The sequence below is a fragment of the Vombatus ursinus genome, unplaced genomic scaffold, assembly GCF_900497805.2.
Source record: "Vombatus ursinus unplaced genomic scaffold, bare-nosed wombat genome assembly UNPS02014961.1, whole genome shotgun sequence".
In the NCBI taxonomy this organism is placed as follows: domain Eukaryota; kingdom Metazoa; phylum Chordata; class Mammalia; order Diprotodontia; family Vombatidae; genus Vombatus; species Vombatus ursinus.
Window position 1 is genome coordinate 1,475,592 of NW_020954739.1, and position 25,920 is coordinate 1,501,511.

A 25,920-nucleotide genomic window follows, 5' to 3' on the forward strand; every position below is an offset into this window, starting at 1 on the left:
AGGTCATATCTTATCATTATTTAGCCCTTGTATATAATGCCTTAAATCCTGAAAGGCCGTGAGATGTTTGATATTTAAGATGCTGAAAGATTTTCACTGAGAACTGTCACAGCAGCTCTTGTTGAAAAGCAATGTGGCCTAATTAATAAGAGCTGGAGCTGAAAGCAAGAAGACCTAATTTTGAATCTGGCCTCGGAAGCTTACTGGACCAATTAACCAACCACTCTTGGCCTGGATTTCCTCATCTGTTAAATGAGATAATAATAGCCCTTCCTTACAGGGTTGTAGGGATCAAATGAGATAATTTATGTAAAGCACTTTGCCTCACTGCCCCTCTCCTAAATCCTGTCTCCTGGGTTTTCATAACACCATTCTCTCTTGTTTCTCTTCCTATCTGTCATCATCCATGTCATGTCCCCTAATCATTATGGTCTCTCCAGGACCCTCTTCTTTTCTCTCACTTCATCCTCTCTTCCAGTGATCTCATTAGCTTCTGTGGGTTCTGTATGGGTTCTTCTATGGATCATCATCTCTAGAGAGATGACTTCAGGATTTACATATATGTATATATACTTCAGGATTTACACATATATATACATATATATAATACACATATATATATACACACACACACACACACACACACAACCCTAGTATTTCTCCTGAGCTCCAGGCCCTCATCATCATCTACCTATTATATATCTCCAATTGGATATGCCATAGGCATCTCAGAATCAACAAGTTCAAAACAAGACTCGTTTTTCTTTTCCCCAGAACCTTTCTTTATTCTTAAATTGTCTATTTCAGTTAAGGAGGCCACCATCCTTCCAGTTACCCAGGTTCACAACTTCAGTCATACTCTACCCTTCCCTCTCACTCCCCGATTTCAATCAGTTGCCAAGTTTTGTTGGTTCTACCTAAACACCATCTTTTGCATCCGTCCCCTTTTCTGCACTCACATGACCACCATCCCAGCTCAGGCCTTCATCCCCTTTTGCCTGCACTATTAAAATCATCTCCTAATTGGTCTTTCTGCCTCTAGTCTCTTCCCTGTAGTCTCCATTCCATCCACAAAACGGTCAAATTGATGTTCTTTAAGCACAGGCTGACCCCGTCACTACCATGTTCAAGAAGCTCCAGTAGCTCTCTGTTGTCTCCAGGATCAAATGTAAACTCCTCTGTTTAGCAATTAAATTCCTTTACAATCTGGCTCCAGTTTATAGTTCTAGGCATATTATATATTACTCCCCTCTATGCATTCTATTTTTCAGGCAAACTGTCGTGCTTGCTTTGCTATTTCATGTATACAGCGTTCCACCTTCTGTCTTTGTACCTTTACAAAGGCTGTCCTCAGTGCCTAGAATATATTCCCTCTTTACTTCTACCTATTAGAATCCCTAGCTTCTTTCAAGGCTCAGTTCAGGTGCTACCCGCAGCATTTTTTTGACCCCTCTATACGCTAGTACATTTCCTCTGGAAATTACTTTGTTTAGACTTTGTATAGAATTGCCTACAAGAGGGTAGGAGTTGGAACAACATGAATATAGATTAGCATCTGTTCCTCCACGTAGTAAAATGTAAGGTCCTTGAGGGAAGGTACTATTTGGTTTTTGTCTTTGTATCCCCAACGCCTAGCTCCGTTCTTGGTACATAGTAGAAGCTTAATAATTGCTTGTTGAATTAGAGAAATGTCAACTATTATCATTGTTCTTAAAATTATACTTTTTTTTGTCTACTCCACCTGACAACAGAAGTGCTTAGCTTAAGTTTTCTTAAATTCTCCAGTGCTATTTCTTGTTCTGAATTCTTCAACTCAGATATGTCATATGGTAAGGTGAAGCTATAACCATTACATGATACAGGAAACAGAGAAAGTAATACCAGTATAGGTTTGATTTATTTTGTGTTTTACTGCTTCAGAGTAATACATTTCTCCAGTATCTTTTGTTGTGTTCTTTTTTGAAAAATAAACAACATCATAATTGGTAACATTTTCTTTCCCAAATTCTATTTTCAAGCTCTACAGAGAAGGAAGGTTGGTGCAGTGGAAGGAGCCCTAGACTAGGCTTCTGGAGACATGGGCCTTAGCACTGGCTCTGCCATAGACTTGCTGTGTGCCATCGGACAAGCCCCTTCCCCTGAGTCTTATGTTTTTCATAGGTAAAGTAAGGATCTCAGTGGGTCCTCCCTGCTCTTGGTCCATGCATAATTCTGTGAAAACTCTATAGAAAAAAACTTCCAGAGCATCTCTTTGGATAGATTAATAGTTTACTTATCATGTGCCGGAATTATCAGAGTTTTAAGAAATTGAGGCAGGGGACAGTTAAACTAGAAAACAAAATGTGAGAAAAGTGTTCCCTCAAAAACTATGACTTCCCAGACTGTAATTTCTGAGGAGCAATGATTGGAGTGATTTATTTCCTTTCTGATCTGTGTTCCTCCTCATACTTCTGAACCCTTTGGATTTGGAATCCCTCATATTAGGCCTAGGTTTTGTGGTGCTAACTTGATACTATTCTGGGTTAAGATCATTTTACAAAAATGTCATGTCAGTAATACCCTTGGAATTCTGTTAGGCAAATACTGCTGCCAGCATCATATAGGAGGTGAATTGTTAATACTATGGGAATGTAAAAGCTTTTCACATTCCAAAATATTTATTTTAAGCTTTAAAATGACACAGTGTTAAGTTAACCTATGTGATTCTAAAAGCTTATGGAATGTATTCCTTTTTGATGACCCAATTTCTATTATTTTTACCTCTTGGTGAAGCATGTAACCAATGAGACTCTACTCATTATTTAATACTAATGAAATTTGCTGGAGTAAGACTAGGCACATTTATGTTAAAATGTGGTCTCTAGTGGGGCAGCTAAGTGGCGCAGTGGATAGAGCACCGACCCTGAAGTCAGGAGGACCTGAGTTCAAATGCGGCCTCAGACCAAACACTTGATATGTACTAGCTGTGTGACCCTGGGCAAGTCACTTAACCCCAATTGCCTAAAAATAAAAATTTTTTTTTTTAAATGTGGTCTCTAGAATCATGAGGGAAGCACCTCTAAGCTCTGGGTTCTCTTCCCCTTAGCACTAATCCTTGGAAACAAGTAGGGATTTTTTTGAAAGGCCATACATAGAAATGGAGGCTGGGTTTCTAGTGTTTCACTGTTCAGCCCCACAGCAGCAGATGGTGTGAAAGCAGGAAAATACTGTAGCAGCTTGTTCGGCCTGGCTCAGAAATCCTGCTGTCTGAAAAACATGCGTTTCCAAAAGTGATAACTAGCAAAGGGTTCATGGTTGGAGGAAGGGGGAAAGGATGATAAAATGACTTCTTGTTTTAACTCAAGGTTAGATAGATTTCAGGCAGGCTTGGGAAAGTAGTGTCCAAATTAATCAGTGCTGGTTAGGGTAGACTCCTTACTAGGATGGTGTACTGGATTTAGTCAGGATACCTCAGTTCAAATCCCAGTTCTGCCGCTTACTACCAGTGTGACCTTGGGCAAGTCACTGCTACTGTCTGGGCCTCAGTTTCCCCATCTGTAAAGTAAAGGGATAAGAACTAGATGACTAATAAGGCCTTTTCCAGCTTCAAAATCCTACAATTCTAGCCCTATCTCCTATGGTGACTATGTGGAAGTTATTTTACCTTTGTGTTGCCAACTCTAGACACAGAGCCTTGTATGTAGTACGTGCTTAATAAATATTTGTTTAGTAAATAAATTAAGAAAAAAGTCCAATAACGATATCCTAGTGGCAGGTCTGAACTGAAATGCATATGAGGAAAGAATGATGTGAAAAACAAAGGGCAGTCCTAAATGGAGTGATGGGATTGCCCTCTGAATTCTCTTTGTAATATCTCATCTTCTGTCATATGACCACACAGACTTGAGATATCTTGTTTGTACTGTTTTGCTTTTCTTCTGCTCTTTCTGAGTCACTCTGCTGTTTTCTTACCACCATTAGAATCTCTTCTTGCTTCTTGGTTTTGATAGTACATGCTGCCTTTATGTTCTTGAGAGGGTCATAAGAGGCACTTAATGGCTGAGGGCAGTGGAAGCGTTCACGGATGAGATAGCCGTGTCTCGTTGTTGCAATAAACCCGTCAGCTGTAGCAATAATTTTATTGACTGTTGCACATACAAACTGAACAGCCAACAAGGAACCTGTGGACAAGTTCAGAAGACAACAGATGAGAAAATTACAGCAACAAAGAGGAGCTGGGTAGGCAGCACTGTTCCAGGCATATCTCCCAAGACAGAAGTAGGAAGCCCTCTACTTCAACTTCTTTGGTTGCTGTGATTTACATGGTAACCGAGGCAGTACGGGTAATGGACACAGTGCTAGGCTTAAAGTCAGGAAGGCCTCGGTTCAAACCTTTCCCTTGATATTTACTAACTTTTGGACTATGCCAATTGCATAGGACTTAACTGTGAAAACATAGATGGCAGCAATCTATTTTGATGGAAGGTCTTCCCACACTGAGTGTTCAAATCACAGATTGTCCACATATGTTAGGCTTGAGTTAATGATAATTATTACTGTGGCTCCAGAGTCACAGATCTAAATTTATAGAATCTTAAAATGTCAAAGCTAATATAGAATCACAGAATCTCCTTGTTGGATGGGACACCCAGCACTGTCTGGTCCAACACATACTAGAATAAGAATGTCTTCTACAATATACATAAGTGGTCATTTAGACTTTGCTCTGTTACTGGCCCAGCAAAATAATTGGAGGACACTTCCTCAGGCTTTGTCTGGAAGTATGTAAAGCCCATGCCCCTCACATCCCCCTTGAAAAACAAATACTTTATTTACCCTCCAAAGTCTTAGACTCCTAGGATGTCAGAATTGGAAGGGATCTTATAACATAAAGTGTTAAAGTTGAAAGAGTTCATAGCACATGAAATGTTATATATGAAATTATAAAGCATAGAAAGTTAGGGGTAAAAGGACTTTAGAACATAGAATATCAGAGGGAAAAGAATCTTAGAAAGCATCTAGTCCAATCAATCTCTTCATATTTCAAAGAAGAGAACTGAAGTCCAGTAAAGAGGAAGGATTTACACAAGGCCAGGTACATATCATGTTTTGAAAAACTTGTCCAATTTGTATCATACAGAAATTCAAATATGGTCATAGTAGGCACTCAATAAATGTTTGTTGAATGAATGAACAGTTATTATAGCTCAATACTCTACTGAACGAACCATTTGTTCAGGGGATTGATGGTGAAGGATTTGTGAATCCTCTCACCAGATCTCATTTAACACTATTTTCCCAACTGCAAAGCACTGTTTGACATAGTCTTATTATATCTAAGGGGAGGTTATTAAGATTATTAAAATGGAGAATATTACCAACATGCCTCTATTCTCCCAGAGTTTCCCTCACACTAGCCCCAGGGAGAGAGAAAGAATTGAGGTCCCAAACTTGAAGCCTTTTCCCTCCTTGCCACAGGAGCACAATAGAAAATAGGACTTAAGGCTCAAATCCATGACGATGCCAAGTAGCCACAATTTATTCAGCCCCCATGATATTCCAACACATTCTAAAATTTACAATGCTCATAACCACAGGCACTGAGCATTTTGCAATAAAACCTTCCCAAGCATATTTCTCACAAGAATGCAGTGAGAAATGGTATTATCGAAGTTCAAGACAGGAATCACCCACTCTGCAACCTGTGTGGAACCATTTCTCTGGCCTCTAATGTCTCTGAACTAAGATAAGCGAGTGTTCGAAGAGCCTTTTCCATGTGTGGAAAAGGTTCTTTGAAGATACAGTATAAAATGTTAGCATTAAAAGAGGGACAAATTTTTTACTTTTAAAGTAAAGGTGAGGGGAGGCAGAAATGAGGACAGTTTTACAGAATCATTTACCCTAGTAGCACAGCTACACTGCCTATCAAAGATGTCATAGTGGGAATTTCTGTGTTAAGTGAGGGCTTAGATCAGACTAGGACAAAATTATCAAAATTGTAGGTGACACAAAGGTGGGAGAGATAGAATACAATGGATGATGAAACTGGAATCCAAAACTTAACAGGCTAGAATCATCCAACAAACATGCACTGCCCTAGATGGTAGACACTAGAGATACAAAAATATAGTCCCTGCCAAAAAGGAGTTCACATTCTTCTAGGGCAGAAGGAGTTCTTAACCCTGTGTCTGATAGATCCCTTTGGTAGTCTGTCTGGTAAAGCTAATGGATTTCTCAGAATTGTGTTTTAAAATGCATAAAATCAAATAAATAGGATTATGCAAAGGAAACCAATTATATTGAAATACAGTTATGAATTTTTTTTTTTTGGTAAGGCAATTGGGGTTAAGTGACTTGCCCAGAGTCACACAGCTAGTAAGTGTTATGTGTCTGAGACCGGATTTGAACTCAGGTCCTCCTGACTCCAAGGCTGGTGCTCTATCCATTGTGCCACCTAACTGTCCCCATCAAAATATTTTTAAACAATTTTATGTACTTGAGATTGAGAGACCCTATATTAGGAGGATACACCATGGATACAGATAAGTAAAAACAAAATAATTGTAGAAAGCACCAACAATGGTGGGGAAAGGGATTAAATCAATCAATTGGTAAGCATTTATTAACCATCTACTATGTGCCAGTCATTGTGCTAAGCTTTGAGGATACAAAAAGAGGCAAAAAATAGTCCCTGCCCTCAAAGAATTTACAATCAAATAGGGGAGACACTATGCAAACAAATATCTACAAAGCAAGCTATATACAGGATATATAGTCAAGAGGGGTTGGGGAAGGCTTCCTGTGCAAGGCAGAATTTTAATGGGGACTTCAAAGAAGCCAGGTTAATCAATAGTCAGAGCAGAATAGGGAAAGTGTTCCAAGCATGGGGGATAGCCAGAGAGAATGCTCAGAGCCAAAAGATGGAATGTCTTGGTCAAGGAACAGCTAGGAGGCCAGTGTCACTGGATCAAAGAATACGTGCTGGGAAGTAAGGTATAAAAAGACTTGAAAGGGAGGGAGCTAGATTATGAAGGCTTTGAACTCCAAACAGCATTTTGCATTTGTTCCTGGAGGCAATAGGAAGCCACTGGAGTTTTCTGAGTAGGAAAGGGGGAGGGAAGGATAGGGAAATGGTAACATCAGGGTGGATCCTGCAAGGATTCTATGTAGGAGCTGATTCCTGAACTAAACCTTAAAGGAAGCTAAGGATTTCAAGAAGCAAAAATGAGGAGGCCATTGTATGAAGGGAAAAGTGAGGGGATAGCATTTATAAAGGCACAGAAATAAGAGACAGCATGTTTCAGTGTGGAGATAGCTAATGGGCTAGTTCGGCTAGAATGATGAAATTTAATACAACAAACAGTCTTGCACTTGGGTTAAACCAATCAGCTTCGCATGTACAGAATAGTAGAGACATGTTTAGAAAACAGTTCATATGAAGAATTCTGGGGGTGTCAGTGGACTAGAAGCTTAATATGAGCCCACAGCAGGTCATCATAACCAAGAGGGCTCTTGTGATCTTAGGCTGCATTTATAGAAGTCTGATTAGTGGTTTTCTCCCAAGGCTAATTTCAGCTTCTCCTTCTCATAGTGCCTAGGTCAGTACTAAACTCATTGAAAAAGTTGAATGACCTAGAGGTGGCAGCAACAATAATGGGAAGAAGATAGGACAAGTGGATTGCATAGGTCTCAAAAGAGAAAAAGTTGTGGAGGGATAGTAGCAGAAGAATTGTCTCCCTTACTCCTCCTGTAGCTAGATAGTGTAGTAGAGAGCCTGCAGGACTTGAAAGCAAGGAATAACAGAGTTTGATCCTTTCCCAGGTACTTATAAGCTTTATGACCCTGGGCAAATTATTTAACCTTTGTCAGTATCAATTTCCTCACCTGTAAAATGAGTGTACCTCATAGCACTGATGATTAAATAAGATTTTGTATTGATCTTGTTGTTCAGTGGTTCAGTCGTGTCCAACTGGGATTCTCTTGGCAAAGATACTGGAGTGGCTTGCCATTTCCTCCTCCATTGTGTCCCCATTTTACAGATGAGGAACTGAGACCAGGGTTAAGTGACTTGCCCAGGGTCACACAGCTAGTAAATGTCTAAGGCCAGTTTTGAACTCAGATCTTCCAGACTCCAGGCCCAGTGCTCTATCTACTGCACAACCTAACTGTCCAAGATTTTATATATATATATATATATACATATATATATATATATATCTTTACAAATTTTAAATCACTATATAAATCTTAGCTATTATCATTAATAAAATGTTTATATCTTAGGGTCTACAGAGTGGTTGAAGCAGTGATACCTTTGTTAAAATGTTTTTCACTGGGAGACAATTCTAGAGGTTGAGAAAAGAAAGAAATTTATTTGGGAGTCTTAGATATCCAATCTGTATGTGGGTTCTTCAAAAGATCTGTGATTTCTTTGGTATGAGTATGCCCTCCACCAACATAGAATGTAACCACTACATGCCTTAGTAGACTATCTTCATGAGTTGCTGTGATCAAAAGCACCACTTGGTAGCATCCATCCTTCCAGGTGTGAGCCTTTCCAAACTTGGGCAACCATCAGACATATAGGCCAATTGCCAGACATAGCCTCAAAGTCTTTCTAATTTGGCAAGGATCTGCATTGCCTTGGCCTAGGACCTAAATATAAGGTCACCTCTACTGAAATATGAGGGATCAGAGCAGGACTTTAGTGAAAGACACATATTATATCTCCACTTAATTTCTTCTTCTCAGATGCATTGTCGAGAAGTTGCTATATTTAGCTAAGTATATTTTCTATCTACACTTAGTAGTAATAATAGCTAGCATTTATATAGCACTTTAGGGTTTACAAAGAGCTTTACGTATATTATCTTATTTGATCTTCACAACAACCCTATGAAATAGGTGCTGTTATTATCCCTATTTTCACAGATAAAGAAACTGAGGCACAAAGAGTTTAAGTGCCTAGGGTCACACAGCTAGTAATAACAGCCAACATTTATATAGCTCTTACTTTGTGACAGGCACTGTGCTAAACACTTTATAATTGTTATCTAATTAATCTAATTGATCCTCACAACTACCCTGGGAAGTAGGTACTATTATTATCCTCATTTTATAGATAAGGAAGCTGAGGCAAATAGCAGTTAATCAACTTGCCCAGGGTCCCACAGCTAGTAAGTAGGGGACTAAATTTGAACTCAGATCTTCCTGACTCCAGGCCAGTGTTCTAGTCACTGTGTCACCCAGCTGTTTCATGATATTTAGTCATCTGGATCTATTTGCTTTAAAAGTAAAATCATTCTTCACTCAGAGATTCCACTCTTAGGCATATCCCCCAAAGAGATCAAAGGCAGAAAGATCCTATTTGTAGCAAAGAAGTGGAAATAAAACTGGTGTCCCTTGATTAGGGAATAGCTAAATAAATTGTGGTATATAAATGCAATGGAATATTATTGTACCAGATGAAACAGCAAACATGAGGAATACGGGAAGACATTCACATAATGATGCAAAGCAAGTAGAACCAGGAAAATATATAATGACCACAACAATGGAAACAATAAATAAAATTAAACCAAATGCTTTATAATTCTAATGATCAAACTTGGCCCTGGAAAAGGGAGGAGAAAATTCACCTCCTTCCTATTGAAGGGGTGAGGGATCATGGGTATGAAATGTTGCATAGGCTGTCAGATTTGCTTGATGTGTTGGGTGGTTTTGCTGAACTTTTTTCCTTTTAAATCTTTGTTAAGAAGGAAGACTTTCGGCAGGGGGCGGGGCAAGGGGAGGGAGAGGGCTATGTTTGGAAATAAGTGTGGTATAAAACTTTTAAAAATATTTTTAAAATACATGATATAACTCACCATCAGAAACATTCCAGACTAGAATGGACTGATCCTTTAACCCACTGTACACATACTTATCATCGTTGGAAAAACAGACACATTGAATTCCTTGGTAGAAAGCACTCTGGTAAAAATGAACAATGAAATTTTGATTATGCCTTAAAATAAACCAAAATGAAAATGATAACTAGAAATCCAGCCCGGAATCATTTAAACAGTGACACAGTCATGGCAAAGTTTGGAGGGAGCACTCAGTCCCACTGAGAAGAATAGTTCTTGTTTCTGCAACACTCTAAGGTTAACAAAAACTTCTCACAACAATCCTAAGATTGTACCACTATTATTTTCCCATTTTACAAATAAAGAAGTTAAGTCACAGAAAGGCCGGGTGACTTGCCAAAGGTCAGATATTTGGTTAACATTAGAATTCTAACCTAGGCCTCCAGTGCTCCTTCCATTGACCATGTTGCCTCTCAAGGGAAGAGACCCTTCTATCTGTCTGTGGGATATTATAGCACACTTTTAGATGCAGTGTTGTTGTTCAATTGTTTTCAGTCGTGTCTGATTCTTCACGACTGCTTTTGGCAAAGATACTACAGTGGTTTGCCATTTCCTTCTCCAGCTCATTTTACAGATGAGGAAACTGAGACAAACAGGGATAAGTTACTTGCTCAGGTTCACTCAGCTAGCGTCTGAGGTCAGATTTGAACTCAGGAAGATAAGCCTTCCTCCAGGCCCAGCACTCCTGCACTATGGTGCCACCTCGCGTCCCAAATACATAGTGGTCATTACTTGAATACATAATGATTGACTTCCAGGGGTGGGGAACTGGCCTCAAGGCTACAGGTTCCCCACTCCTCATAGACTGCAAGGTGTTTAAGAGACTCAGGGACATTTTGGGTTAAGTAAATAGCATATTTTTCAAGCCAATAAACGTAGGTGAAGGACTAGTAGCATCCCCCTTTGTTCTTCAGTCTTTTTTTTTTTTTTTTACAGATGTGGATATATATTATACTCTAAGTTCACTACAGTATAATTACTCTAAATCTGTATCACTTCTTAAGTGTTACCAGAGGCAGGGAAGCAAGGCTGTTGAGACATGGGAGCCAGAAAGCTACTGTTGCTAACAGTAGTACTAATGAGTACACTACCTCTCTCTCATTCTAAAAACTACCTGCTGGCAGCAGAAAATACCAGGGAGAGCCAAATCCTCTGGGATGGTTCACCTAGGCTGGTCTGGCATACCGCAGTTGCAGTGCTCAATGAGCTGTAATGAGTAAGATGGTCAGGACTTTGCCCCAGGGACCAAACTATAGAAATCTCTGACAAAAATTACAGTCCTTTAACAAAATAAAAATACAACTTTCAATCCTTATCAGCTTCCTTATGCCTCCACTCTAGGTGGCTCAACCCTAAGTGAGCTCCATCCTTCTTTGTTCTCCAACTGAATTTGTCTTTAAAATTGATTTGAGGATGTTTTTCCATTTCTCTGGGCACCAAAATTGCTAGTAATGAATCTGATTACCCTTAAAGGAGAGGGGAGAGCAATAGCTCAGTCTGCTGTCTGACAGAGCACTTTAAGTCAACTTTAGTGGTTTTCTCTGTGTTCTCCTATGGTTTTGTCTTAGGGATAAGTCTTGTGGACCAGGCCATGCTGTAATCTGTCCATGATGGTATGATCATAAGCACAAAGAACTATAATGATAATGACGGTATCACAAGGTTAGCAATAACCACTATCTTGACCTTCATTATTCTTTCAAGTATGTCTGGGTCAGAGTTGGATGGTACAGAGTTGAAAGCCAATAAAAGTACTAATAGTAAGAGAACACCTTAATGACTTCAAGTCACCACGTCCAGATTAACTAAATTTCAAAGTACTGAAAGAACTGGAATTTTATTGCCATTCTATTGTTTTTGATCTTTGAAAGGACAGAAGATGTGCCACATTGACTGGTAAGAAGAAATGTTATCTCAATTTTCATAAATGAGAAAAGAATAAAATCTGCAAACTATGGGCCAGTGAGCTTGATTCCTGGCAAAATATATTATTAAAAGGTATGGTTACATGGAAGGAATAATACTAAAGAATTAGTATGACTCATCAAGAACAAGTTATACCAAACTAACCTCATTTCTAATTTTGACTGGATAACTAAAGTTTCAAGATTTTAGTAAAGCATTTGACAAAATCTCTTATGCTGCTCTTAAAAAAAAGAGTAAAAAGATGTGGGCTATACAATACTACAGTTATTATTCAGAACTGGTTAAAGTCAGACCCAAGAAGTCATTAAAGATTTGGTGTTATTTTAGAAGGAAGTCTCTGGTGGATTGTCCCAAGGATCTATGCTTGGTCCTGTGGTTTGGTTTTTTTTTTTTAATCAATGACCTGGACAAAGATATAGATGGTACGCTTATTAAATTTGCAAATAGCACATAAGTGGGTAATATAACTAACACATTGAATGGCAGAATCAGAATCCAGAAGGCTAAAATATTGGGCCAAATATAATAAGATGAAATTTAGTAAGAGATACATGTAAAGTATCATGGTTAAACACAAAAATCAATTTCAAAAGTAAAAGATTAGTGAGTGTGGCTAGAGAGAAGTTCATCTGAAAAAGATTTGGCAGTCTTAGTGGACTACAAATTCTTTATGAGTCACTAGTGTGATATGGCTGCCAAAAAGAGCTAATCATACCTTAGGCAATGTTAAAAGAATCATAGTTTCCAAAAAGAGGGAATTGATAGTCTTGCTATCCTGTGCCCTAGTCAAATCACATCTGAAGTATTCTATTCAATTCTGGGAGACGCAATATAGGGGGAACATTGATAAGCTGGAGAACATACAGAGGAGATCAGCCAAGATGATGAAGATCATATCATGTAATGAGATCATATCATATCATGAGGATCACCTGGAAAAAAAAAAACTAGGGATATTTACCCTGGGGAGAGAAAATATAGTAGGGATATGATAGCTATATTCAAGGGCTTTGATATGGAAAAGGCTTTAAACTTGTTCTCCTAGAATGCAGATGGCAAAACTAGGAGCCATGGGAAGAAATTATGGAGGCAGACAGGGTTGGTGTAGGGGAAAACTTCCAAATAATTACTGCTATACAAAAGGTAGAATGGCCTGCCTCAGGCTGTAGTGCAATAATTTTCAGAAGGGGTCTTTGAAGAAAAAAAGGCTAGATGATGATTACCCTTGTTGTTTGGGGTTTAGAGAGGATCCTTGATCAATTCAATTAAAGTAAAAAACTTTTAAGTGTGTACTGTGTGCAAAGCACTGTGCTAGAGTCTGGAGGCATAAAGACAAACACTAAATAGTGCCCACGCCCAAACAGCTCACTTTCTATTTAGAGGATGCAGCATCTATACAGCTAAATAGAAAAATCACAGAGAAAGTGAAAACTACGAGGAGCCTTGAAGGAAGATAAAGATTATACCAGTTGGACTAGATGATTTCTGAGGTCCTTCTCAGCTCTGAGATTATGTGATTTTGTGACCTATACGGGCCGCACGCCGACCCTCTGCCAGTCATGCACCAGTACCCACTTCTCTTAAAAGAAGTACACCACCAGAGTCTTACCCACACCTGGGTCTTCGGTTCTGAGCTGGATCACCACACAGAGACGAGCCATCGGGAGGCACCAACACCAGAGCTTTATTCAGAGGCCAACACAGCAAACCATCATAGCAAGCCCAAGCAGCAAGGCCAGAGCAACAGGGCAGGAGCCAGGGGAGAGCGCACGTGTGTTCTGACCACGCTTGTTCCTAAGTACCTACTTAGCCCCTCCTCCCCAGCCCGCTACTAGCCAATGATTGTAGGGTCAGATACCGGAAGGGGCTGTCTGAGTTTAGCACACCAAGGGGGAGGGAGTGACGTAGGAGGCCAGGATTGGATACAGGAAGGAGGCATCTGGGATTGACGCATGGACAAGAGTACGTGACCTAGGAAGTCAGACTCAGGAGGGGACTGGGTCAGTGCTGCACAAAGGGACCCGGAAGTCAGGAAGGTCACAAGAGGCATCTGGGGATGACGTTGCATATAGGGAGGGGACTAAGCAGAAGGAACTCAGTCCTCTGCCATCCCACTCCCACGTGGCACCGCCCCTTGCCTCAGGAGCTCAGGCTCAGCTACTTCCTTGCACCCAGCTTATCTCATAGCACTGCCCAATTGCCTCAGGGCTTCTCCGTATCCAGCCCATCCCAGTACACACGACTCTGCCTACCACAGTCCCTGCCTCAACTTCCAAAATACCCAGATCTTACCCTACCCTTGCCACAGTACCCAACCTGGTAGCTGCCAACATCAGACAGTCCCTCACAGTGACCCTTTCCGGAGGGTAGCTAAATGGATAAAGTACAAGTCCTGGAAAAAGGAAGAAGGAAGATCATCTTCCTGAGTTCAAATCTGGCCTCAGACACTTAGTAGCTGTGTGACCCTAGGCAAGTCACTTCACCCTCTTTGCCCCAGTTTCCTCAACTGTAAAATGAGCTGGAGAAGGAAATGGCAAACCACTCCAGTATCTCTGCCAAGAAAACCCCAAATGGGGCCATGAAGAGTCAGACACAACTGAAAACAACTGAATAATAACTGACCTTTTCAGAGTTTGAGGGACCCTGACAGTAAATAGTTGCATAGTTTCAATGTGTCAACAAATCAATGTTTTAAAAAGTCATTTAATCTCCTATCTATGTAGCAGGGGAAATAGTATTTACACTACTATTTTGTGAGAATTTTGAGCAAAGTGCTTTGAAAAACTTAAAGCAACATAGAAATGTGAGCAGCTACTCTTATTACTACCACCATCATTACCTCTTATACTTTTGATTAACAGGATTCTTACGTTCTCTACGTGTAAGAATGAAGGCCTACCTCAAAGGTCAGTGTGTGTTTCCATTTGCAGAGCTCTAGGTCCCAAAGGTACAGCAGTGACTCCTGAGAACTGCTCACTGCCCATTGCTCTTTGTGGCTGACTTCTAAACAAGTAACTTTGCCCTGGGGGGCTTCTAACGGGAAAACTTTGGACTTCACACACTCATAAATAAACACTTCTCCATTGGTCATGCCATAGACTACCCGGTAGTCGGTGAGAACAGCTATACTGGATATCGTAGCAGGAAGCTGAGTGTAAAATGTGTATGTAGGTCCATCAATTACTGGGCAGGGATCTTCTGGCCTAATGTCCATCACCAGCACTATGTTGTCATATGCAATGACCAGCCGCTCTTCCCCTCTGCTCAGGGCCATGCATTTGACAGGTTTCTTAGCTTCTGGGGGTGGGATGCATATTACATCCTGCCTGGAGTTCAGGGGAAACACTAGGACTGTCCCTGAGATCAGCCCAGCAAAGAGCAACTTCATCTGCTCAGCAACTTCCAAGCACTGCACTTCATTTGAAGCATCTAAGATATCATGATCTTCCCCTGAAATAAAGACAGTCTTTGCATTAAGAACAGCTTTGTTTTCCACTCAAATGAGAGGTAAAGTGGTTTGATGGAAAGAGTGCTAGACTGAAAATCAAGAGACCTGAGTTCTAGTCCTGGCTCTGCTATTAATTATTTATAGTTATTACTAATTAAATTATTTAAATTTTATTTAATAATAAATAATATAATGAATAATTTGACATATTAATTGTGATTATTATTCATTATTATTTTTACTTTTATTACCTGGAGTCAGCCATTTGATTGCCCTGAAGTTCAGCTTCTGGCAAGAAACCTGACCTTCTATATTCTAAGGACCCTCCCAGCCCTGACATCCTGTGTTTAAGGACCCTCCCAGCCCTGACATTGTGTTCTATGTTTTAAGATTGTTTCTAGCTGTATGTAGCTATCTTCTATATCCTAAGGTTCCTCCTAGTTTTGATGCTTTATGGTATATAAGGTGCCATAAAGTGGAGTACGAGACTTGGAGTCAGAAGACCTGAATTCAGATCCTGTTTCTATCACCTACTACCTCTGCGACCTTGAACAAATCATTTACCCTCTGTAGTGCTCAGTTTTCTCATCCATAATATGAAGAGGTTATACTGGGTGACCTCTAAGGTCCCTTTCAGCTTTAAATCTCTGATCCTATGATCTTGTGATTTACCTGTCACTTAAGCTTTCATATGGCATTTTACAAACCTTGCACAGAGTCCCAGACAGTGATTTTGTTTTTATCTCCTATTTTGGGGAAGTATACATAGTTTCCATTGTGAGACACTGCAGCGCAGCCAGTGCGGTCCAAAAAAGGGGATGAGAGTTTATGTTTCTGCGTATAAGCAAGATCCCAAACTCTGAACGATGATGAATTCCTGGAGGCAGAAACCAAAGTGTGTCCACAGCAGGCCAGCACATTCACTGGGGTTCCCATGCCATCAAAAATGTCTAAAAGGGTCCCCTGCTCCGACAGACTCCATACCTGAGAAGAATGAAGGGTGGAAGTAGGCAAAATTGAATATTCTGTTAAATGTTTGTGCACTAGAACGCTGTTCAATTGTGTGTATGTGAGGAGGTCAATGAGGAGTTTGGGGCTGAGGGCTAGTGGAGCACGACTGGGAAAAAAGCATTTATCAGCCTGGATCAGAGGATGAGTCAAGCACAGACTTCTTATCAGGGATGAGGGGAAGGAGAAAAGCATCAAGAAGGAGGAATATGTGAAGGTTGATATGGATCAGTGGGATGAGTTCCTCCAGGAAAGTGGGCTAGGGGTGAGTGAGGCTTTGCTTTGTCCTCCTCAGGGAGCTATCAGTAGCCCACCCTTCTCTCCCCTGGCCCTGCCTCTCTAGACCAATGATGTCAAACTCAAGTAGAAAAGGGGACCACTAAACCATACATAAAGATCCCCATGGGTACATACTGACTTAGAAAATCACATATTGACATTACTTTTGTTTTATTGTATTTTTTAAAATTTTGTTAAATATTTCCCAATTACATTTTAATTTAGTTCAGGCCTGTGGGCCACATGCACCCATGTGTGTGCGGCACTTCTACTCTGGACCCTACCCAAACACTACTAAAGTAAAGCCCTCACTGGAAGCCACCCTGAGAGCCCCTGCTCCATCCCCATCCTTATTATTACCTGTCCCTTTCCTGAGCTCAAATAGGACTCTTGAAGGGTAGCAGGTCACTAGGCTCATATCTGGTCCAGAGCAGTATAGAGGAGGCTAAGGACAGAGAGGCAGCATGGTGTTGTGGAAAGAGGAATGGATTTAGAGTCAGGAGGCCTGGATTCATTAGCTCTGATGCTAATTGTGTGACCCTAGGCAAGTGATTTTCCTTCAATGCTTCAGGTTCTTTATCTACAAAATGGGGATAAATAATACTGATACTACCTATTTCCTGCTGTTTTGGTGAGGAGAGCACTTTATAAACTTTAGATTACTATAAAATAACTGAAAGATCTCTGGATTGGATGATAGTGGTTCTAGTATTTTTTTTAACACTGAGGAAGAAAGATCAGACTGAGAGCTAGGATCCCCATAGGACTTGGGTCTAGTCTCTGTTACTGACTTGCTATGTAACAAGGAATTCTCTCTGGGACTCATTTTTACATCAGTAAAGTGAGGAAATTAGACAAGACAACCTCTAAGCTTCCTCACAGTTGTAATTTTCTACAGTTCTAAGGTTCTAGAAGAACACAGATGGATGTACCAGGGCCATTTATAACCGTCCCACCACGTCCTTGGTCTGTGGTCCTTGAGAAGCCAATGTCAACCTGGAGTACCAAGCATTCTTACTCTCTTACCTGGATGAATGCATCAAGAGACCCAGTGACAATCACATTGTTATCAGGACTAATAACTGCTGCTTCCACTGTGTTCTCATGTTCAAGATCTGTGGCCATGAATCTATGAAATCCCTTTGAATCTGCCAAAAATACTCGAACATATTTTCCAAAACCTAAAACAATAGTAGTTCAACAAGTCAACTCAGAAGATAACAGTAAAAATTATTATCATTATTATTATTATAAAATTTATATTGCACTTTAAAGTTCACAGAGTGCTTTAGAAATATGATCACATCAAATGCTTATTAAGAACCTGTTATGGAAGGGCAGAGCCAAGATGATAAGGTAGGAGGAAGAAATAAAGTGAGTTCCCCACCAAAAATCCTCCAAACAGATCTAGAAAATGTACTAGATACACTAATGAACCGCTGGTGAAGTAGTGAACTGGTCCAACCATTTGGACCTAGGTAGAACATTTTGAAACTATGCCCAAAGGGCTATAAAATCGTGCAATACCCTTTGACCCAGAAATACCACTAATAGGTCTATATCCCAAAAAGATCAGAGAAGAAGGAAAAGAACCAATACATATAAAAATATTTATAGCAACTTTTTTGTGGTGGAAAAGAATTGGAAATTGAGAGGATCTTCATCAGTTGGGAAACAGCTGAACAAGTTATGGCATGTGATTGTGATGGAATACTGTTGTGTTACGGAAAATGAAGAAGGGGGTGGTTTCAGAAAAACATGGCAAGCACTATATTAACTGATGCAAAATGAAGTGAGAAGAACCAGGAGATCACTGTGCCCAGTGACAGCAGTATTGTAATGATCATCAAATGTGAAAAACTTGGCTGTGCTGATCAATACAATGATCTAAGACAATTCCAAAGGATTCACGATTAAAAAGAAAGCATTCCACCTCCAGAGAGAGAACTGATGAACTCTGCAAACTGAAGTATAATTTCTCATTTTATTTTTCTTGCTTTTTTAAAAATATGAAAAAAAGAAAAACTTAAAAAGGGGGGGCGCAGCTAGGTGGCTTGGGGATAGAGCACCAACCTTGGAGTTAGGAGGACCTAAGTTCAAATCTGGCCTCTGACACTTACTAGCTGTGTGAGCCTGGGCAAGTCACTTAACCCCATTGCCTAGCCAAAAAATATATATATGGCTAATATGAAAATGTTTTATATCATGTCACATGTATAATTGATATATTGCTTGCCTTCTCAGTGGGCATGCATGGGAGGGAATGTGGTGGCAGGGAGAGAATTTGGAATGCAAAATTAAAAAAGAAAAGAATGTAAAAATAACTAATGTCAAATTTTTTAAAAGAATAGTCAGGAAGAAAGAAAAAGAAAGAAAGAAAAAGGAAGGAAGAAAATGTACCAGAATAAATCCTGCTGGGGAAATCCTAGAAATAAATCATAGTGAGTCATTTTTCCAGCTCAGGTTAGCATAGGGAAATAGAGAGATCTGTGAATACTGGAAATGGGTCTGGTCAGGAGCCACCAAAGCAAAGTGCTTCAACGTGGGGAGAGGCTGTGCGCAAGTACAAGAGGAAGTTCCAGACCCGTACTGGGGCACTGTAACCTCAGGCAGTTGCAAGAAAAGGTGCCAACTTTGTCAAGGCAGCTTTGTCACCCACTACCCAATTCTGGGTCACAGATCCAGGGCAGAAAGATGAGGAGCCCTGTGCTCAGAGGTGGCATCCTGGGTAAATAGTGGTTGCGGACCCTGATCAGTGTCATGAGAGAGGAGCAAGTTCAGAAGCAAGCAGCAGCAGTGTGGCTCAGACTTGAAGAACAGAGCAGGATCTCATTTCCAAAGTCTAGCCCAGCCTGAAGCCTCTAGGAAGGAATTCCACCTCAAAGGGAAGCTTGCAATTCTGTCACTGTGATCCAGCTGAGCTTCCCAGATAGGACTGAGTCCACCAGCATTCTATTGTTGCTCAAGCCCAAACCCAGGTCAGGAACTTGCTGAGCTCAGACCAGGAGAGCAATTATTGTACATTACCCTGGGTCAGACTACTTTGGGAGCACTGAAAGCTTGCAGGTCCCCATCTTTAGCTTTCCCTGAGATCCTGGGATAATACAACACACACTAGCCCTAAGAAAGCAGCAGTAGAACTAGCCCAAACATTGCCTCCAGAACTGTGTAGGGCCTGGCCCCAACATCACGTTCAAAGTCAGGAAGTAGGCTGGAAGAATGAGAAAGCAGAAAAAGAATCCCAACTGAGAAGAAAAGAATGACTCTACAAGCAAAGCCTCAAAGTAAAATGTAAGTTGGACATAAATTCAACTAGTATTCCAAAAGATGAAGCATAAAGGGTTTTTTTATTAATTAATTTATTTATTTTTAGTTTTCAACATTCAATTCCACAAGATTTTGAGTTCCAAATTTTCTCCCCATCTCTCCCCTCCCCCACCCCAATGGTGTGCATTCTGAATACCCCTTTCTCCAATCTGTTCTCCCTTCTATCACACACAACCCCCTCTTATCCCCTTCCCCTTCTATTTTCCTGTAGAGCAGGATCAATTCCTATACCCCATTGCCTGTGTATCTTATTTCCCAGTTGCATGTAAAAACAATTTTTAAATGAGATCACTAGAGGAAAACATTGGAAAATAAATGGGAGATTTAGAAGAAAGAATTGAAAAGAGAATTAATAGCTTGGCTTAAGAGGTACAAAACCTTGCCCAAGTAACAAAAGTTCCTGAAAATTTGAATGGACCAAATAGAAGTCAACAACTCCATGAAACAAGAGGATATGTTAAAACAAAGTCAAAAGATTTAAAAAAATAGAAGAAAATGCAAGTTACCTCAGCAAAAACAACTAACTTAGAAAACAGATCAAGGGGAAAAAACATTAAGAATCATTGGGCTCTCTGAAAACCATGACCAGAATTAGAGCCCTAAACATCCTATTTCAAGAAATCTTAAACTACAAAGATTTGTATGGTCTGATGCTGAGTGAAGTGAGTAGAACCAGAATAATGTTGTACACAGTAACAGTCACATTGTGCAATGACTAATATTGATAGACTTAATCCTTCTCAGCAATTCAGGGATCTAAGACTTCTCCAAAGGCCTCATGATGGAAAATGCTATCCACATCCAAAGAAAGAATTGTGGAGTCTGAATGCAGATTGAAGCATACTATTTGCTAGTTTCTTTCTTCTGTTGTGTTTTGTTTCCTCTTTCTAGTGGTTACTCCTATTGGTTCTAATTCTTACTTACAACATCACTAATGTGAAAATATGTTTAATAGGGATGTATATGTATAACCTATATCATATTACGTGCCATCTTGGGGAGAGTGGTGGGGAGGGAGGGGGGAGAAAAATTTAAAACTCAAAAGCTTATGGAAGTGATTGTTGATAAATCAAAATAAATTAATTAAAAATTTAAAAAAAGAAAAAAGAAAGAAGTATTAAAAGAAAACTGCCCAGATCTCTTAGAGCCAGAAAGCAAAGTGGAACAAGAAAGAACCCAGTGGTTACTCCTGAAAAAAAATGAAAATTCCTCATATATCATAGCCAAAATCTAGAGCTTCCAAGTCAAAGAATAAATACTACAAGCAGCCAGAAAAAGAAAGAATTCAAGTATTAAGAAGCCACAGTAAGGATCACACTCAACTTATGAGCCACCATTATGAAAGAGCAGAGAGTTTAGAATATGATATTTCAGAAGACAAAGGATAGAAGCTTAAAGCCAAGAATAATATAACCCAACAACACTGCATATAATCATAGAGTGGGGAAATAGACTTCTAATGAAATAGAGAACTTTTAAGATTTCCTGATGAAAAGACCAGAGATCTGTAGAAAGTGAAGTTCAAACACAAGTTAAGGGAAACAAAAAGGCAAACACAAATGAACAATGATAATGGAACAAACAAGGATATGTTGATATTCTAATATAGGTGGCATGGATGATGCATGATGAACTCTATCATCATCAGGGGTCATAGAGGAATTCTAATTAGCAGAAGTCCTGTCTTAATGATCTTAAAAGAAGAATGGAAAGGGAGGGGAAGAGGGACATGGGAGATGTAGGGAAAGAATGATTAGGGAAAATTATCTCACATAATTGGAGTGCTCAAGGGGAAGTTTATACAAACAAAGAGGAAGGGATAGAGAAAGTAGCTGACATTTAAATGGTAGTCTCATCTGAACTGATCAAAGTAATAGTGATAAAATAATCATAATAATAGCTAGCACTTATATAGTGTCTACTCTGTGTCCAGTATTGTTCTTTACAAATATTTAATTTGATCAGAGGAGGGAAGAATACTCACACATAAAGTTGGGTGCTGAAATACCTTTAATTCAACAGGGAAATAGGAAGAAAAAAAAGAGAAGGAAGAATTTAGAGGGAGGGTATGTTAAGGGAGAAATTAGTCCTAAACAAAACAAACTAAGGATGTACCAGTATATTTATAGTTCATTTTGAAGTAGCAAGTTACATATATATTCTGTATATAAATATGACAGAATACTATTATGCTTAAGAAATGATGAAAGGGGTGGTTTCAGAGAAATCTGAAAAGACTTGTGTGACCTGATGCAGAGTGAATTGAACAGAACCAGGAGAATGATTTGTACAGTGACAGTAATGCAAAGACAAAAAGCCTTTAAAGACTTAGATTCAGATCAGTGCAATGTCTAACTGTGATTCCGGAAGAATAATGATAAAAAATACTGCCCATCGCCTAATAGAGAGATGAAAGACTTAGAGTTTAGAATGAGACACACATATATGCATATACATATACATATATGTATTTGTGTATGTACATATACATATACATATACATATATTGGGGCAGTTAGGTGGCGCAGTGGATAGAGCACTGGGCTTAGAATCAGGAAGATTCATCTTCCTTAAGTCACTTAACCCTGTTTGCCTCTGTTCTTCATCTATAAAATGAGCTGGAGAAGGAAATGGCAAACCACTTCAGTATCATTACCAAGGAAATCCCAAACAGGGTCATGAAGAGTTAGACACAACTGAAATGACTAAACCATAACAACGTAATATACATCTCTCTCTCTCTCTCTCTCTCTCTCTCTCTCGCTCTCTCTTTCTCTCCCCCCCTCTTTGTATATACATACACACACATACATACATCTATACATATATATAATGTATATGATAATTTTTTTTTCTTTTGGATATGGCCAATGAGAAAATTTGTTTTGCTCCTGTGAGGATTGGCCTATTGCTGGGCCCTACCAGACGGAAGTGATTCCATATCTGATCATTGATTGACACACCTATGTACTGGGAAGTTCCTGTCTACCCAATACTTGGTTTAGTCAGCTTCATTTAGGCAAGTAACACCAGGCTCTACAGATCATAATCATTATAAGCAAACTTCAATTAGCCCAGGTGTGTAAGGTTAGCAGACTTTCCTGATCACAGCATCCTTGTGATCCATACAGAAGGTTTGGAGTCCTAGCCATCTGATTGATGATTGACCACTAAGCCCTCTTTCCATTTGGTCACTGTGAATCTGCCCAGCAATAACCATCAGCTATGAGAGCAGACTCTTAGCGGGCTGTACTCTCTAGAGGGTGCATGCACACTCCCCTGTATGCTCATACCATTGCCTATGCTAGCCCACAGGACCAACGGGCAGGAGAGCTATACACATCCATGTCTGCGAGTAGTAAACCACCTGACTTGTGATCCTTCAGTGTTTTTGTTCCTCCTCAGCACCAGGATCTCCTTCTTCATCACTTGACTATAAATGTCAGTGACAGGGAATTTGTTTTTCTTTTGTTCTCGTTGAGAAGGAAGGTACAAAAGGAAGAGAAGGCAGATTTTTGTTGATTGAAAAAAAATAAAATTTAAATAAAAAGAATCTGCTCTGCACAAGCTTTGTCTAGAGGCTGTGACAGACAGAGAGCTATCAACAAGAGATAAAGACAAGCCTCAGCCCATTTCCTCAAGGCCACTCACACTTTAGCAGAGAAATAATATATAAACAAAGTCCTGTAGGAATTCAGAGAAGGGACACTTTTGACAGGCAAACTAGGGAAGGCTTCCTGGAGAAGGTGTCATTTGAACACAGAGAGAAGGAAATCCAGGCAAAGAAAACTGGGCAAGCAAAAGTCTGGGAGAAGAAACCCTGGCACATAACTAAGGAAAAACAAGAAGTTCATTGGGGTTAAATGTAAAAGAACTGATGGGGAGCATTGTAAGATAAAGTTGGAAAGGTGAGATGAAGCCCACTGTGGAGGCCTTGAATATCAGGCTGAGAGGACTGTGATAACATTCTCTGGGATAATGGAGAGCGAACGGAATTAGGAGTCAGAAGATGGGTTTGAATCCTGATTATGCTGCTTCTACCTATGTGACCTTAAGCAAAAATGCTCAATGAGTCTTAGTTTCCTTATCTGTAAGGTCAAAAGATTGGACTAGAATAAAGATCTCTAATTTCCTTTCCAGTGCTAAGTCCTATGAAACCAGATGTCATCCTCCTCCATGTGAAGAGAATACAGCAGTAGGCTTAGGCCTTTCTTCTCCTATTTGATACCTTTCATCTGAAATGCTAGAGGAAAACATGGAAGGCTTCCTGGAGGAGGTGATATTTGAGCTGGACCTTGAAGCATGGATGGGGGAGAGAATTCCAAGTGTGTGAACAGTGTGTTGCTAACTTGTATGGAAGGCTGAGCCAACACATGGTTGGCAACAGTGGAGCAGAAAAGGAGTGGGTAGCTTTCAGAGATTTGGGTGTACATCACAGCATTTACTCATCTGGGCCAGAACATTCACAAAAATCAAGATTAATTTGAAGAAAATTAATGAGGAAATTCAGAAGTTACCAAATGAAAGATGAGAACTCCCCAGGGTTTACCACTGGGATAGTTTCTGTCTCTATTAGAAGGCAGTGTTTAATTCCATCAAAAGTAAAGTGCATAGATGACCAACTTTGATAGACTTAGCTCTTCTCAGCAATGCAATGATCTAAGACAATTCCAAAAGACTCGTGATGGAAAATGCTATCCACATCCAGAGAAAGAGCTATGGAGTCTGAATGCAGAACAAAGCATACTATTTATTTTTCTCTTTTTTTTGTTATTTTTTTCTTTCTCATGGTTTTTCCCTTTTGTTCTGACTCTTCTTTCACAACATGACCAATGTAGAAATACATTTAATATGATTGTACATGTATAGCTTATATCCAATTACATCCCATCTTGGGGAGGGTGGAGGGAGGGAGGGGGGAAATTTTAGAATTCAAAATCCTATAAAAGTGAATATTGAAAACTTAATAAAAAAAAGTAAAGTGTATTTATAGAACTTGTATCAAATTGCTTACCATTTCAGGGCAGGGGAGGAAAAGAGGGGGAGAGAAAAATTTGAAATAAATTTTTTAAATGAATGTTTAAAATTGTCTTTACATGTAACTGGAAAAAAGTAAAATACTGTTTAAAAAAGTTAAGTTCAACTGAAGCTTAGAGAGATGGAAGATTCTTGGCTCAATTAGAAGGCAGATGAAAGTCAGTTTTATGTCAATAATAACAATCCAAAGTGCTTTTATGATGCCCTGAAGACTATTTATGGGCCAAAAACCTATAGTGCACCTCAACTACTCAGCACTGATGGAGCCACATTGATTAATGATAAGAACATGATCCTAGAGAGATGAGTTGAACACTTCCATAGTGTTCTCAACAGACCATCATCAACTAATGCTGAAGCCATTGACTATATACCTCAGGTTGAAGTCAATCCCACTCTAGTGAAACTTCCAACTAAAGAAGAGGTTTTGAATGCCATTAGGCTGCTCTCATGTAGCAAAGCACCAGGTACTCATTCTATTCCAGTTGAGATTTACAAGGCAGAGAGCCCACTGCTCATACAAAACCTGATTGAAATATTCCAGGTTATATGGCAAAAGGAGATTATCCCCCAGGAATTCAAGGATGCCACCATTGTCTATCTGTATAAAGGTAAGGAAATAGATCGTCCTGTGACAATCACAGGAGAGTCTCTCTCTTAGTCAGTGCTGGCAGGATTCTTGCCAGTCTTCCTTGATAGGCTGATCCTTCACCTGGAAGATGGTCACCTACCCCAGCCAGTGTGGCTTCAGAAAAGGCTGAAGAATGATCAATATGGTGTTTGCTACCTACAACTCCAGGAGAAATTCCAGGAGCAAAATAGAGGTCTGTACGCAATGTTTGCCAATCTGACCAAGGCATCTGATACTATCAGTCATGATGGTTTGTGGAAGATCATGGCAATATGTGGTTGCCCAGAAAAGTTCATCAGTATTGTATGCCAGTTTCATGATGGCATGCTTGCACAGGTTGTGTATAATGGATGATGTTCTCGCACTTTCCCAGTCAC

At 39.8% G+C, this 25,920-nt stretch overlaps 1 protein-coding gene across 1 annotated transcript in view; it reads right to left on the reverse strand.

Moving 5' to 3' along the window:
• Window positions 1-3,036: 3,036 nt before the first annotated feature.
• NWD1 (NACHT and WD repeat domain containing 1) overlaps window positions 3,037-25,920 on the reverse strand; it is a 78,211-nt gene continuing 55,327 nt past the window's right edge. The window contains 5 exon segments of the mRNA XM_027845413.1: window positions 3,037-4,160; window positions 9,846-9,951; window positions 14,713-15,263; window positions 15,969-16,245; window positions 17,575-17,729. Of these exon segments, the coding sequence (XP_027701214.1) occupies window positions 3,865-4,160; window positions 9,846-9,951; window positions 14,713-15,263; window positions 15,969-16,245; window positions 17,575-17,729 (1,385 nt within the window). The 3' untranslated portion in view covers window positions 3,037-3,864.